General features: G+C 37.3%; 2 protein-coding genes across 2 annotated transcripts in view; both read left to right on the top strand.

Moving 5' to 3' along the window:
• On the top strand, window positions 8,105-12,342 carry LOC109208084 (protein CURVATURE THYLAKOID 1A, chloroplastic). Its single transcript, XM_019371146.1, has 5 exons — window positions 8,105-8,499; window positions 10,514-10,611; window positions 10,894-11,001; window positions 11,186-11,257; window positions 12,090-12,342. The coding sequence occupies exons 1-5, from the start codon at window positions 8,334-8,336 to the stop codon at window positions 12,153-12,155; spliced, it is 510 nt and encodes a 169-aa protein (XP_019226691.1). The 5' UTR covers window positions 8,105-8,333; the 3' UTR covers window positions 12,156-12,342.
• The window catches only part of LOC109208003, a 3,050-nt gene continuing 1,597 nt past the window's right edge, over window positions 14,494-15,946 (top strand). Inside the window, exon 1 of the mRNA XM_019371032.1 lies at window positions 14,494-15,328. Coding sequence (XP_019226577.1) covers window positions 14,588-15,319 — 732 coding nt within the window. The 5' untranslated portion in view covers window positions 14,494-14,587 and the 3' untranslated portion in view covers window positions 15,320-15,328. The remainder of the gene's footprint in view (window positions 15,329-15,946) is intronic.

The raw sequence follows: 15,946 nt of genomic DNA, 5'->3' as shown, positions 1-15,946 counted from the left end.
TCACAAGAAAAGGTAGAACCATCATAGTAAGGGGTTGGGGAAGATACGAAATATAAGCACAACCATAAAAGTGATCATTTTTTCTACCACACACATTCCACAAATAAGATTGAGTTGGTGCACATAACTCGCTCTCGGGAATATTTTAATAATTTTGATACGGGTGATTTTCTTCACAATATGTATGAGGATCAACAGTAGAATTATCTACACCTAAATTCCCATAATTCCAAGATGTCATGTTTCTCAAATCAACAGTTATAATAACAAGAAATAAAAAAAATAAAAACAAAATAAAATAAAAGTTCAAACTTGAAACCTAGCAATATATACAGCTACAACTACACCGTTAGTTCCCCGGCAACGGCGCTAAAATTTGATCACGCCCAACTATACCTTATAAAAAGGACTAAGCGGTCATTGCAAATATAATCCAATTTACAAGTCCGAAGTCGAATCCCACAGAGAACTAAGGCTTAGCTACAACTGTTTAATATTGCTAAGAAGACAAGCTCGAACAATTCATATGTTATAAATATTAAGATTCTCATATCTAATTAACTAACAAATTAAATTAGTAGATTAACAACTAGGGATACTAAGGGTTAGGGAAAAGATTAAGGAGGTCTAGAGTTATGATTTCCCCAATTGCCGGAATCCTTCCCGCTATGTTTTTCTATAAATTCGCCTAAGTATTCTCTATCGATCATGAGCGCTCTGACTGTCGTAACTCTCTCCCGAGTAATTACCACAATTTACTAGACATATTCTCCCGAATTACGCTAGCTGGCATTAAGTACGGCTCACTCGGATCGCACCCAAGGTTTCGTTATCCCTAATCCACCTTTAAACCCTCCGTATTGATCCCTCATATACGTTAGGTGTGATGTTGTCCAACAACTACCTAAATATGCACTCTCTCCCGAGTAATACACACTAAATAGGCACAGTCGACTGAGAGCTCTTCAACCAACCACAATAATAACGTAGTTGAACAAATAGAAAAAATACTACAGCAAATCTATATTAACGTAACAGGACAATCATCCTTCAAGAGGTTCCATCAAACCCTAGATAACAAATTAGCTATTCATAATAGTATGCATAACTACAATACTAGAATTCATAACCAATAATAGAAATAGGAAGAAGGAAGTGAAAAACTCGTAGAAGAATTCTGCGCCTTTCTCCTAGTGTGTTCTTGCCTCCTTAGGTAGAATCTTCGGTCTCCACGACGGCTCTGTGCTTTTCCTAGGTCAAATGTTATGTATCAAACTCAATCTTCCCTCTCTGTCTCTCTCCAAGCTTTCAAAGTGGCATTTTTGGGTCTATTTATATGTTTGGGACAAGCCTTAAACGTGTAGGTCAACTCCTAGTCAAACCGGGAAACAATAAAAACCTTCAAAACTCGGACTGGGCCTGGCCTTAGGCCTGGCTTTAAGCTGGCCTCGCCTGGATAAAGCCTGCCTAGGCCTGGATTTAAGCTGGCCTCACCTGGATAAAGCCTTGTTAGGCCTGGCTTTAAGCTGGACTCACCTGGATAAAGCCTGGTCGAGCTGGCTTTTGCCCTGCTTCTCCTTTTCATGGTTCTCGAGCGCCCTTTCGATATTTAAGCATCCCTTTAGCTCTATTTTTATTTTCGATGCACCTACACATAAAATAACCTCCATTACACTCGAACAAAGTGTGTTTTAACATTAAAGCATGTAAAACGCAAAGCATATAATGTGCAAAAACCATGAATTATAGTCACACATCATTGGCTAATAGCGTAAACATAAATTGTTTAGAATTAGAACTCCTAGTCCTAGATTCCTCATCTTCGAAATTCTAACATGATAACAAGCTTCGAAGAGAACATGAACTTGTCATCTTGTTGTACATATAAGTACTACAAATCAAATTTTTGCAATTGAAACTATTATTTTGATCACAACTAAAATGAAAAATAGTACGAATTAGAGGTAGTAGTTCATTTTTTTCGAAAAAAAAGTGGTTTTCTAAAATTAGAAATTCATTAAATTTACACTTATATGTTCCCTAGTGTATAATCCCTCTGTTCAAAAAAATAAACTTATTACTTTTTGGGAGCCAAACAAGATTTTCTCTGGCCATATTTTTTTGCAAATAGTTTTGAAATATCATAATTGTTAACTATTGTGGCTTATAGTACTTTTTATATAATTTTTAAATTATAAATTTTATTTAGAAAATTTAACAAGAATTTTTGTCTTAATTCACAATGAAAATTAGTCAATTTGGCCCTCGTACTCCGAAAAGATTCAAACAAATTGAAATGAAGGGAGTATATTTCTAAATCGACAGAAAAGATTCTTACAAACAACAAATCTAATATGTCGAAAATGAAGCTAAGATGACGGACTAACCTCCATTGTTGTCTGACCTTGAGCTTGTATAGAGAGAAGAAAGGAAGATTCTGGAGAGATGATGTAAGATGGGGGAAACTCTGTATCTCTTTCCATTAGCTAAGCTGAGTACTTACACACGTATAAGGAAAAGAAAAATAAGAAAGTGTGACAGATGTGTGGCAACTAATTATCAGATTACCCTTGTAACTAATTCAACTCCTTACTCCTAACCACCTAAGCTAACCAACTGACTAACTAACTCAATTACAACACAAACAAATAAATAAATACAATATAATAATATACTACAACTCTATAATCTCAATACCCCCCAAGTTGGAGGCGAGGAACTCACTACTAACTTGCTAAGGAGATCTGAATGCTTGATCCATGTGAGAGCCTCTGTTAAAATGTTAGCTAACTGATCATGAGTAGAAATATGATGAAATGTAATCATGCCATCATGCAACTTGTCTCTTACAAAGTGGCGATCTTCTTCTATATGCTTTGTCCTCTCATGGAACATGAGATTCTTGGCAATGTGTACAGCTGCTTGGCTATAACAAAAACCTGGAATAGGATCAATACATGGAACTGTTAGTTCTTCTAACAATCTCTGCACCCATACCAATTCTCCAACCATCTTTCTCAATGATCTGTACTCTGCTTCTGCAGAAGACAATGAGACAGTAGTCTACTTCTTTGATTTTCAGCTAATGGGACTGCCTCCAAGGAGTACAAGATACCTACTTATAGATCTCCTTGAATCAGGATATGTTGCCCAATCTTAATCATAATAAGCTGTGACTTTGTAAGAAGGATCATTAGACAGAAAGATGCCTAGAGTAGGATCATCCTTCAGGTACCTGAGTACATGTACAAAGCCTTAAGATGGGGCTCTCTTGGTGCTTGCATAATTGGCTTAAGTGTTGTACACTGTATGCAATATCCAGCCTTGTGTTTGTGAGGAAGTTGAGCTTCCCAACTAGTTCTCTATAATAAGATGGATCAGAAAGCAAAGTACCTTCTTCAGCTTTTAGTTTGGTTGATGAATCTAGAGGAGATGAAACAGCAGAATACCCCAGACAATCATACTCTTTCAATAGGTCAGTGGTGAACTTCCTTTGGGAGATCAACACTCAATCATCCTTATAGAGCATCTCTAGCCCCAAGAAGTAGTGTAACTTGTCTAAGTCTTTTATTCTGAACTGATTATGCAAGTAAGTCCTTAATGCTATAATTTTCTCAAGGTCAGTCCCAGTGAGTATCACATCGTCAACATATACGGCTACAAAGACTGATGAATCACCCTGTTTTTTATAAAACAAGGAGTAATCATTGGTTGAATGTATGAAACCTCTACCGTTGTCTACTGGCTGGTTTGAGGCCATACAAAGACTTCCTTAATCTGCACACAAGCTGTGTGTTCTCTACCATTAGGCTCTGTCGGATTTTCATGTACACTTCTTCATGTAGGTCCCCATAGAGGAATGCATTGTTCACATCCAGCTGGTAAAGATCCCATCATCTCTTTATTGCAGTGCTGATCAGCGCCCTAATAGTGGTCATCTTCACCACTGGAGAAAAAGTTTCTGTATAGTCAATCCCAGCTTCCTGTGTATAGTCCTTCACCACATGTCTTGCTTTGTACCTTTCCACACTTCCATTTGCTTTGTGCTTTATTTTGTACATCCACTTGTACCATATGGCTTTCTTTCCTGCAGGCAACTTAACTAGATCCCAAGTATAGTTAGCATATAAAGCTTCAAATTCTTGTTTCACTGCTACTTGCCAGGCAGGACTCAAAGTTGCCTCCTCATAAGAGTATGGTTCACACTCATGTGAAATATTCTTAACTAGTTGCTGGCTGTCAAGGCTCAGTGTATTGAAGGGCATAGAATGGTTATTGGAGAAAAGAGCAGTAAGTGAAGTAGAGGCTGATTGATATTCAAGGTTTATATTGTTGCTTGAGTGATTGTCTGGTTGTAGATTGGGTAGTGTATCGACATAATCCTTAAGGTGTGAAGGGGTGCTAAGTGTCCTGCCTGATCTTCTATGTTGTGTGATATTTGGTTGATTAACATTGAGTTCAATGTTGTGTGATACTTGGTTGAAGGATGTTGCGTGGAACTCTAAATGGCCTTCAGGTGAAACATTTGGTTCTGAATTTGCGCTGATATGTGAAATATGGTCTGGTGTTCTTGTAGGGCTTGGCAATAAACTTGTGTCTGGTGAGTGTGTGCCTTCAAATATAGGACTATTAGTGACAGAAGTTGATGCATCTCTATTATGATTACAATGATCATCAGGTGTGATCACTGTAGGATTGGGGTATGGAGAATTATGGTTTATCATATGCAATACAGAAGGAAAGGAAGAATGTTCAGGTGAAATGTCAAAAGGGATAACATCTTCATGAAACACAACATCTCTAGACACATGTACCCTCTTCGGGACTAAATCAAGGACCTTATATACTTTTGTCCCAAAAAGGTATCCTATAAACACATGGGGAGTGGCTCTAGGCTCAAATTTGTCTTTGTGAGTTTTGAGTGTGGTGGTGTAGCACAAGTAACTAAAACTTCTAAGGTGTGAATAAGTTGATTTTCTGTTGTAAAGGAGCTCAAAGGGGCATTTATTGTTGAGAATTGAAGAGGGCAGTCTATTTATCAAGTATGTAGCAGTTAGTATACACTCTCCCCAGTATCTCATTGGTAATTTGGACTGATAAAGTAAGGCTCTAGCTGTTTCTAGTAGGTATTTGTGTTTTCTTTTAACCGCACCATTTTGTTGTGGTGTGTATAGACAACTTTTCTGGTGGATTATGCCTTTTTCTTGAAAGAACAACATAGCTACATCGTTTACAAACTCCAACACATTATCTGACCTAACAGTCTTGACTGAGGTACTAAACTGAAATTTAATCATGGAAATAAAAGCCTTGATGGCCTGAAGAGTGTTACTTTTGCTACTTAAAAGGTGTGTACAGGTAGATCTACTAAAGTCATCAACCATGGTAAGAAAATATTTTTAATTGTCATGTGTGGCTATGTGATAGGGACCCCATAAATCTATGTATGAAAGTTCAAATATTTTGGTGGAGGATGAAGTTCTTTGGGCAAAAGGCAACCTTGTCTGCCTTGCCATTGGGCAGACATGGCAAGTGAATGACTGTTTGAGGGAAAAGTCAACATGTATAGTGGAAAGGCTTCTCATTTTCACAAAGGCTACATGGCCTAGCCTGTTATGCAATTGATGCTCAACACCCTCTTTATGAGATGTAGAAGACAACAGAAGAGAATACACATTAAAGGAAGAGTCAGTTTTATTGCTTGAGTGAAGAATATTTACATTGTTATGTGAATGTTATGGCCTATTTACATTCGACAAGGATTGTGACTCTTTCCTGTATTTACAACATCAGTCACTGCAGGAAAACAAGAATGTGTACAAAGATTAACAAGAACAGAAATTGAATCAGCTGAATAACTATGACATTTAGGGCAAAGGAAGTACAAGCTAGTCTTTGCCTTACTAATCTCCAGAGGCCTCTTCATCGAAGGGGCCTGCATCATACAAAGGTAGTTACTAAAGTTAACTATGCAGTTGAGGTAATCTGTCAAGGAATGAACAGAGAAGAGGTTGTATTTGAAAGTAGGCAGATACAACACTTTGACTAAGGTTAACACTGGACCAAGAAATGCATCTCCAACTTCTGTCACTTTCACCCTATATCTGTTAGGTAAAGTAACTAGGAAAGGGTAGGACAAGGTTCTAATATTCTTTAAAAAGGATTTTCTATATGTCATATGATTTGAAGCTCCACTATCTAATATTCACAAGTTAGCAACTGATTTAGAATATCTATACACAGTTGTGTCAGCAATCTCTTTATAAGTAGAACAAGCCAGAATACCTGCTTAGCTTGTAGCCTTCTCTTGTATTTCTTCCTGGGAATTTTTCCAATAAGCTGAGTAATTGGTTGTACTGCTCCTTTGTCAGGCTCTAAAGTCCCTGATTTTGATTGCCATCTTCCATCTCCTCACAATCTACATGAACATTTGCAGCAGATGCTGCATTTCTCCCTTTTATGAACTTAAAATATTGTGGGAAACCATGAATTCTATAACAGTTGTCCCTGGTGTGTCCTGGCTTTTTGCAATAGTCACAAAACATTCGAGACTTGGTAGGTGGATAGTTTGACTTATTTGAATTGTATGAGTTAGGCCCAGTACTGCTTCCCCATCGATTTTAGTTGGTTCTGAATTAGGTATTGCCAGGTCCATTTGCACTCAATGAAGAGGATTCCATGACCAATTTGTTGTTTGGTCTGACTTCTCTCTGTTTTTCTTCTTGGATAAGGATAGAAAAAGCATGTGCTATGCTGGGCAATGATTCATCATCAATATACTACCTCTCACAACTGTATAAATCTCATTCAGGCCCATTAAGAACTGAATTAGTCTTCGATCTTGCTCAGCTTTATGCATGTTTGCCTTTGCACCACAAGTATATTGGCAATTGCACTGTGCATGTGCATTCAAGGTGTTGAGTTCCTCCCAAAGTCATTTCATTTTCGTGTAATACCTTGTGATGTCCAAAGCCCCTTGACTAAGGTCAATAATCTCTTCTTGTAATTGATAAAGCTTCGCTCCTTTAGTCTGATCATATCTGTCTTCCAACTCCTGCCATAAAACCTTAGCGCATTGACAAATTGTAGACTATCCGCTAGATCCTTTGAGAGTGAATTCAGAATCCGCGATGTGACCATATCATCGCAACGAGCCCACTGATCATAAGTTGCTTCATCAGTGTTAGGTTTCTTACAATTTCCCGTAATAAAACTGACTTTGTTCTTTACTAACAAGGCTCTAAGAACTCCTCTTCTCCAGGACCTGTAGCCGGTTCCGTAAAAAACAACAAACTAGCGTCGTTCCGGCACTCTCTGACAGGTGTATGTACAATGGGTTAGTCGAATCCAAATTACTGGTTGTACCTTGAGTTTCCTTATCTCCGGCCATCGATTGAAGTATGTTCTTAGAAGATTAGAGTAATTGATCCCTCAATTTGAAAAAATCAGATGAAAATTTCAGAAATCCTTCCGTCAAAGTGTGAACTTGTAATTTTCAGTTTTGTGAAATGAAAAGAGAAATTGATGAAATTGAAGAAAGTTTATGTCGAGAAATTAGAGCTGGGCTCTGGTACCATGTCGCAAATGAAGCTAAGATGACAAACTAATCTCCATTGTTGTCTGACATTGAGCTCATATAGAGAGAAGAAAGGAAGATTCTAGAGAGATGATGTAAAATAGGAAAAACTTCCGTATCTATTTCCATTAGCTAAGTTGAGTACTTATACACGTATAAGGAAAAGAAAAATGAGGAAGTGTGACAGCTAATTACCAGACTACCCTTGTAGCTAATTCAATTCCTTACTCCTAATCACCTAAGCTAACCAACTGAGTAACTATCTCAATTACAACACAAACAGATAATTACAATACAACAGTATACTACAACTCTATAATCTCAATATAATATAAATGTGATAATAACAACTAAATTAATTTGTATATTTGTCCCAAACTAATATAACATTGATTTTTACCAACAAATGAAAAGTGCAGTCCCAATTTAAAATGAATAGAAAAAACTCTAAGAAAATAAACCTTTGGAAGAAATGTTTAAGACTATACAAAAAGTAGATATTGAAGATAGGGAATGGTCCAATGAGAAAGCAGCAAGGTTCCACGTATCACACACCACAATCAAATTATATTGCCACAAAGAAAAGGAGAAAATATAGTGGATAACCAGAGGTAGGAGAAGCACATAAAATTCCCAGAAGAAAATATACTACTTTTTGGGGATATCAAGAAACCAAAAAGGAGATTTGAGATAGACAAGAAAGAGAGGCCAAAGTTAAGCATACACAGCCAGCCCCAAGAATCTAAGCATCGGCCAAATGGCAGCAGCAGCAGCTTCTACTTCAATGGCAGCTACTGCCGTCTTTGCTTCTCGTTTCCCACTTTCCTCCACCACCAAATCCGCCCCTGTTCGCTGCTCCGCCTTGCCTTACCTTCCACCCCGCCTTTCTGCTACCGCGTTCTCTACTTCCTTCCAGTTTGCTGGTATCCGCTCTTTCTCTTCTTCTTCTTCTTCTTCTTCTTCTTATTAGCTTTTGTGTTTCCTCGTTATAATGTCTTTTAGTACTATTTTTACTTCCAAGAATTGGTGTAATTGATGAAAACTACCCAATTGAGGTCACACTTAGAAGGCAATGCTTTAAGCTCCATTATCTGAGAGTAAATTCAAGTAGATGTACAACATGTAATTAGAAAAAAGGAATCCGATTCAATATAATTAAACATATGGTGCTTTGTGTTAATTTTTTTCTAAAAAGATCCTTTCTTTTCATTGTGTAAATCTTCAAGTTGCTATGCTGATAAAGTTTTGTTGAGTTCAGATTCCTTTGATTAAAAAAATGCTAAATTGTTATCCAATTTCAATTTTCTGTATGTTGGTTGAGCAATTTGAAGTGAGCTCATACATGATACTTAAACACTGATTTGAAGGCAATTCTTTAATTCTATTCCCCAGACCCAACCATATTCAATGAAATCAATAAAATTTGTATATGGAAAGCTTTGTTTGTACATAGAGTGCTTTGTTTTATTAGTATCCTAGAAATATCTGTTTCTTCTCCCTTCTCTCTAACCAGGATTGAACATTTGTGCTGTAGTCCTTCCAGTTGCTATACTAAGAAAATTGTGCTGGCGAACAACTCCTATATTTAAAATGGTGCTATCTTGTCACTAAACTTCACTCTTGTGTGTTTAAAAAACAATGTAAACTGATTGTCTAGACGGTTGTATGACAAAATTGCTACCATACTGGTGATTAATTGAGTAGAAGCTTACTTCAATTGTTCTTTAGAAGCCATTTCTGCCAAGATGTCTTAACCTTTGCTAGGATGTTAACTTTGTGCTCTTTCCATTTGCAATGAGCTCATCTACTGCACAATTATGACGTAGGAGCCTCCTTGTGTATCCCGTGCTACTTGAGTTAGGTCTTGGCTCCTTTGGTTAACTGAATTTTTTTCGACCAGTCCAATTTCAACAAGTTGTAGTGCTGATTCTTCTGTCATAAGAAAGCATTTGGCACCACCTTAAGGGGCCCTTACAGTAAGGGAACACGATATTATCCCAAAGGAATGACAGTTCTTGAGGCAGGCATAGGAGGAACAACTTGGAGATCCGAGGTCTTAATAACAGCTACATTACTCAGTGTCGGTCCATCTTCTCAAATATTGATGGGCAAGTTGACCTGACACTTCTGCTTGTGGCCTGTACTAGACTGCACTGTGGATTAGTCGTGGTGCGACAAGCTAGCATGGAAACAACAATCATTTATGTTTTAAAGAAAAGGAAAAATGATATCTTCAATTTGCAATCAACTTGAATTTAGCTAATTGATTTTGATTTTGTTCCACATTCACTAGAGTCATGAATATTACTTTTTGATAGCTTCTGTTGAACCTATATCTATTATCTTTTACCTGCTTTTGATTTATTTTATTTTTTTGGTGAAGTAGATTACAGTTAACCCGCTTTCGGTAAAATTTATGTGTATTGTCACTTTCCATTGGTTTCAGAGGTTCAAATTTTTGTCATGCTTCTTTGCAACAGACGAGGGACTCTATGTGATTTATCTACAAGATTGTCACACTTTGATGTGGAAGTTAACCCTGTATGCTCTGTTGAACGACTTCTCAATTGGATGTCTTAAAATAGGGAGTGAAATGGCTTAACGTCATCTTAACTTTAACACAATATTTTTCACATTTCCTAATGAGTAATGATAAAGTATCTCATGGGCATTATCATGTTATCTCCAAGAACACGGAAGTCCCTGCCCAGAAGCTGGAACTCTATTCTTCCGTGCAGTCATAAGAATTTGGTGCAGAAAAGGTCTAGATCAGATGAAAGTGATACGCTTATTGCTGATTTTGATATAATTACTTAAAGTTAAACCTGACATAAAAGTAATAAGCAATTAAGCATAAGTGTGCTGTTTGCTATATACTGAAGTTCAATGCTTATTTGTGTTGCTGCGCTCGTCATCTTATGTTGATATTCTTACCAGAGCCCAAGAGGTCTTCGCTACTCCATGTTAAAGCCTCTTCATCAGAAGAATCTGGTGCTGTTGATACCAGTGAATTGTTGACAGATCTAAAAGAAAAGGTAAACTGGAAACTTGCCAGCTGAAATCTTTTCTATTGCACTCACTTTAGTCATTTGCTACACGCACTCATTCTCTTGGCTGCATTATTAGCTTTAAGGTTATTCAGAATACATAACATTTTTCTGTACATAGTCCAATCTGTGAGAGTGTAAGTTGCTTGTTCCTGTAAAATAGCATACGGCAAAACCTTATATCGGTGTGTTTGCTTTCTGCTTTATAGTTTTTATAAATGGTTTATTTAGGCGCTAACATAATGAGCTTTTTTGGTTAATGGCTCACAGTGGGATGCTGTTGAAAACAAGTCTACAGTTATAGTTTATGGAGGTGGAGCAATTGTTGCAGTTTGGCTGTCTTCAATTGTTGTTGGTGCTATCAACTCAGTTCCTCTGGTATGTTAATTAATGTGATAAGATAATCATCTTGCTCTCTGAACTGCTTTAAGCTTTGTTTCGGGTCTTCTCCCAACAATAGTCTGTTTCTGTCTGACGAAGTGAGGCTGTTTTTTTAATGGATTTTCTTTTGTGGTTCCATTCAACTATTCAAATAAGTTAATCTTTCTTCCTCTTTCTGCAGCTCCCAAAAATAATGGAGCTGGTGGGCCTTGGATATACTGGGTGGTTTGTCTACCGCTATCTTCTATTCAAGGTAAGATTTTCGGACTGTGTAGCTACTCACATCATCTTTTAAGCGCTGAACGCAACCACCAAACGAGCAGTAGAGAGCCTACTCTCTCTGTCTACATGCCATTAACCTTCCTCCAAGGGGGTGGGTGTTATTATCCATTAGTCCTGTGACCTTAGAGGTTGTCTGTCAATTAACTTCAACAAATTCATAGCCTGAGTTTGCAAGGTGGTCTGCTATGTACCTTGTATACTTTTGCATAGTTGTGAATTAATCTTTAGGACCATGGCATTTACTGACTGATTAGGTAAGGAGTACTCTTTGTAGAATAAACTTAGATTATGCTGAACTGACGAAACAAAGGTTTTAATTTGAGTTAGTTTCTAAGTCTTCTCTACATTATATCCCCCAACACTTCCTTCTACACCATCAAACCAGAGATACTTCCTTTAAGGTTGTCGCGCACCGTCTGTCTCAATATTATCCATGTTCAGTTCAATTGTCTGAGAAATCTGCTTTTAGCATCAATTTATGGATTTTACCTTTAGGTCCGTAATGCATCTTTTACCATGACATGAAGCATAGTGTAGCAAGTCCTTTGTGAACTAAGTCGACTCCATATAAAATATACTCAACTAATATAGGAGAAGTCCAAGGTAGGGATAAAGCTGTGTACACACTACCCTCCCCAGACTCCACCTGTAGTATTACACTGGTTTTGTTGTGATTGTAATATAGGAGAATTCAAGGTGCTCTCTTGAGAAAAGCTAATAGCTATTCCACGTCAAATACTTGCATCTTAGAGGCACATTGTTTTGCTTTATTAGTGATTTGAATTTGTTGTTGTTGCTGACAGTCAAGTAGAAAAGAATTGGCAGAAGACATTGAGCAATTGAAGAAGAAGATTGCAGGAACTGAATAAATGCGCACAATGGCAATGCCAGTTCAGATTGTTAATTTTCTGTACAAGAGGCATCTGTTCGTGTGAAGTAGAGTAGATTTTGATGTAATTTTCTTCTATTCTGAGCAAATCTTCAAATAAAATTATGTATTTACCTTACAGTTCATTGTGCTTATAAATTATATAGTATCCACTCTGTTTCTATGAACCTCTGATGCATTTTTTTCTGCACCAAATTGTTTTGTTAGTCAAGTTTTTTTTTTCTTTTTTTCCCATTCGGAGAGTGGTATACGCTTTAGGGTCTGACTAATCTGGTTTTGAGCCAAGAAGTCTCACTTTGGGAATAAAGCACTTCACTTAAATCGGATACCTCTAGGTAAGATGTAGTAGTAACTTACCACTCCCATTACAAAAACTCTCAGAAAATGACATTGTATAACTCCTCTTAAAATAATAACCGAAAAATATTTTTGTAGATATAAGTTAAATAAAAAACAAACAAATTTTATACGCTTTTACGGTTACTAAATATAAATAATTTCGGCAGCGGGCTAAATGTAATCTTTGCCCTGCAACTTTTGATGGTATAGCTCACAAAGTTAAAAGAATTTCAAAATGCGATATAACCTAAACTAATTCCCACCTATTTTTTATATACAAATCTAATATTTCCAATCCTAGCAAAAGAAGCTAAATATTATTGTAAAAATATTTAGAAAAAATAAATTCGTATGTCCCTTATCATAGAAACTAATAGTATTTGGAGAATGAAACATTTTTTTCTTCCGCTAGAATTTTCGGCTTGTGATAATTTATACTACATAGTTTAAAAAACGGAAAAGGGCCTGATATATTCCTCTACTTTGTTTTATTGTTCAATCCTGTCCCCCGTTATACTTTCCGTCCAAATTTACCCCTGCCGTCCATCAAAGTTCTATATTTGCCCCTATTTTAACGGCCGGGACACGTGGCACATTCTGAATACGGAAAAGGGCCTGACATATCCCTATACTTTATTTTATTGGTCAATCCTATCCCTCGTTATACTTTCCGTCCAAGTTCACCCATGCCCTCTATCAAAGTTCTATATTTGCCCCTATTTTAACGACCGGGACACGTGGCATGTTGTAGGAGAAAGAACCAGTACAAAAACAAAAAAACTCCAAACCGCCCTAGAACCCATGACCCGCATGCTCGTTTTTCCTCTCTTAATTTTTTTCCAAACTTCTCTTAAATAAAAATTTTTAATCCGTGTAAGAGATTATCTTAGTCTGACAAAGAGATGAGGTTCAAAGACACAATTTCCGGCGCCGGCGTGACTTCGTGAATGGTCTTGAGTACTTGGGCATGTATGAAATCTTACTATATTTATTTTAGCCGTAGAAATTACTTCCCCAGCTTCATTGAACTGTTCGAAATTGGACCCAACCTCCTATCGTTGTTTTGAGATCGCCGGAGAAAGAATTCCATCAAGCCCGTCTGAAGTTTCAAATTTTCTGCCACACCTATTTCAATTTTTTCTTAAATCAATGAGATTGAAAGAAAATACATATGCAAGGAATTGTGGGCGACTTCGAGCAGTTTTGTTTTCAAAGGTGGAGTTTTATTCAGTGATTACAAGAGGAAGAAAAAAATGTAAGGGAGTGAGGAGTAAGAAAATAGAAGTAAAGAAAAAAATGGTGGCAACAAGCAAAGAGATGACAGAACCTTGTGTCTTTGAACCTCATCTCTTTGTGAGACTAAGATAATCTCTTACACGGATTAAAAGTTTTTATTTAAGAGAAGTTTGGAAAAAAATTAAGAGAGGAAAAACGAGCATGCGGGTCATGGGTTCTAGGGCGGTTTGGAGTTTTTTTGTTTTTGTACTGGTTCTTTCTCCTAAAATATGCCACGTGTCCCGACCGTTAAAATAGGGGCAAATATAGAACTTTGATGGAGGGCATGGGTAAACTTGGACGGAAAGTATAACGAGGGATAGGATTGAACAATAAAATAAAGTATAGGGATATATCAGGCCCTTTTCCGTATTCAGAATGTGCCACGNCCCTTTTACCGTATTCAGAATGTGCCACGTGTCCCGACCGTTAAAATAGGGGCAAATATAGAACTTTAATGGACGACAGGGGTAAATTTGGACGGAAAGTATAACGGGGGACAGGATTGAACAATAAAACAAAGTAGAGGAATATATCAGGCCCTTTTCCGTTTCAAAAATGATGGACTAATATTTTCACACAAAGTTAAATGCTAATCCTTGTACTGCGAATTTAAGACGGAAAAAAGTACTGCCAGCAAATTATGAGCCCAAATTAAAAAGAAAAGGGGATATTTCTGAGAAGCCCTTGTTGTTTGTTAATTTCTATATTTGCCCCGACCCAAGAAGGGTTTTTGAGGGGTTTCCAATTACATCGTCACTTTCACTTTTCATTGCAGAGCCAGACGGTGATCTCAAGATGATGCGAATAACCGAAATCGCAAAATCCAAACCCTTGACCTCATCAATCGAAACCCTAGGTCACAATTTCATACAAAAATGCTTCGTCAGTCGAACAGCAAAAGGAAAAGGCAAACTCAAAGCAGGGCAACCACTGAAAAGATCAAAAGTCACAACGAAGAAAGGCGCAGAAGCCGCTATGAAAGAACCACCGAGAAGAAAAAACGAATTCGACGAAATGGTTGAAGAATGCTTATCGTCTACTGCTCCAGTGAGATCATTGAAGCCCAAAGAACAAGCCCGAGAAGCTGAAAGAGAGAGAATGGGATTAATTAGCAAAGCTCGAGATGAAGAGCTAAAAAAGATGAACAAGATGAAGAAGGAGTTTGAAAATCCATGGCCAATTGGGCCACCGGGTTTGGATTTGATTTCACTTGGGCTTGTTGATGTAGAGAAGCTTCCCAAGTACGAAATGACAGTTGAAGATGGAAGGAGGCTGGCAAAGGAGTACAGTAGGGTTTTAATGCGTAAGCATAGACAGAGGCAAGCTGCTGAGACGACATTGTTGAGGTTGAAGAAAGAGGCGATTGAGGCTTTACCCGAGAATTTGAAAGCTGCTGCTTTGGTCCCTGATTTGACACCGTTCCCTGTGAATCGGTTTATGGCTACTTTAACGCCGCCTATTGAAGGTTATATTGAGAAGGTTAACGAGGCAGCTAAGAAGAGTTCTGCAAAGGAGAAGCTTAGATGATTGTGAAAGGTAAGGTGATATTTTATTATTCTCAAGAACCCCTAATTTGCGATAAAGACAACATTTTTACGAGCTTTGGAGTGAATTAGGCTTGACTAGAAGAAATAGGACCAATAATAATGGATATAGAGGATTTCATATAGCTGATCCGAACTAGTTTGAGATTGAGTCATAGTTGTGTTTGATTTTGACCTTACTTTGCCTCTCTTTGAGTTTGTACCTTGGTGTCTGATTTATTTGTATGATGGTTTGATACTATGATACAGAGATGCTTTATGAACTAAGACTTAAAGGAAAATACTAAACTTTAGTAGTAAGAATTATGTGCTTTTTAACTTATCAAAAAAGAAATTATGTACTATTTGATGGTTGTTTTTTACCTTAAGAAATTATTATGACATTGTATCTATGATCATCTTGGCTCTAGTTCCTTAAACGCAAAGGTGTTATATCTCCGTAGATATTGTCAATTGAGAGACCTCTTAGTGTCTTACAGAGTATTCCAAGAAATGCATACTATCTGTTCAAGGACACAACACACCTGGGATTATCCTTTCCTCTTTATTTTTCTTTTTATCCTCAAACACTTCTTTTTTTTTTTTTTTTTACGGGGGGGGGGGGGGTTTG

The sequence above is a fragment of the Nicotiana attenuata genome, chromosome 1 (assembly GCF_001879085.1).
Source record: "Nicotiana attenuata strain UT chromosome 1, NIATTr2, whole genome shotgun sequence".
NCBI classification, from domain to species: domain Eukaryota; kingdom Viridiplantae; phylum Streptophyta; class Magnoliopsida; order Solanales; family Solanaceae; genus Nicotiana; species Nicotiana attenuata.
Note: the sequence above shows the minus strand (reverse complement) of the source record. Positions and strands in the feature narration are given on the sequence as shown.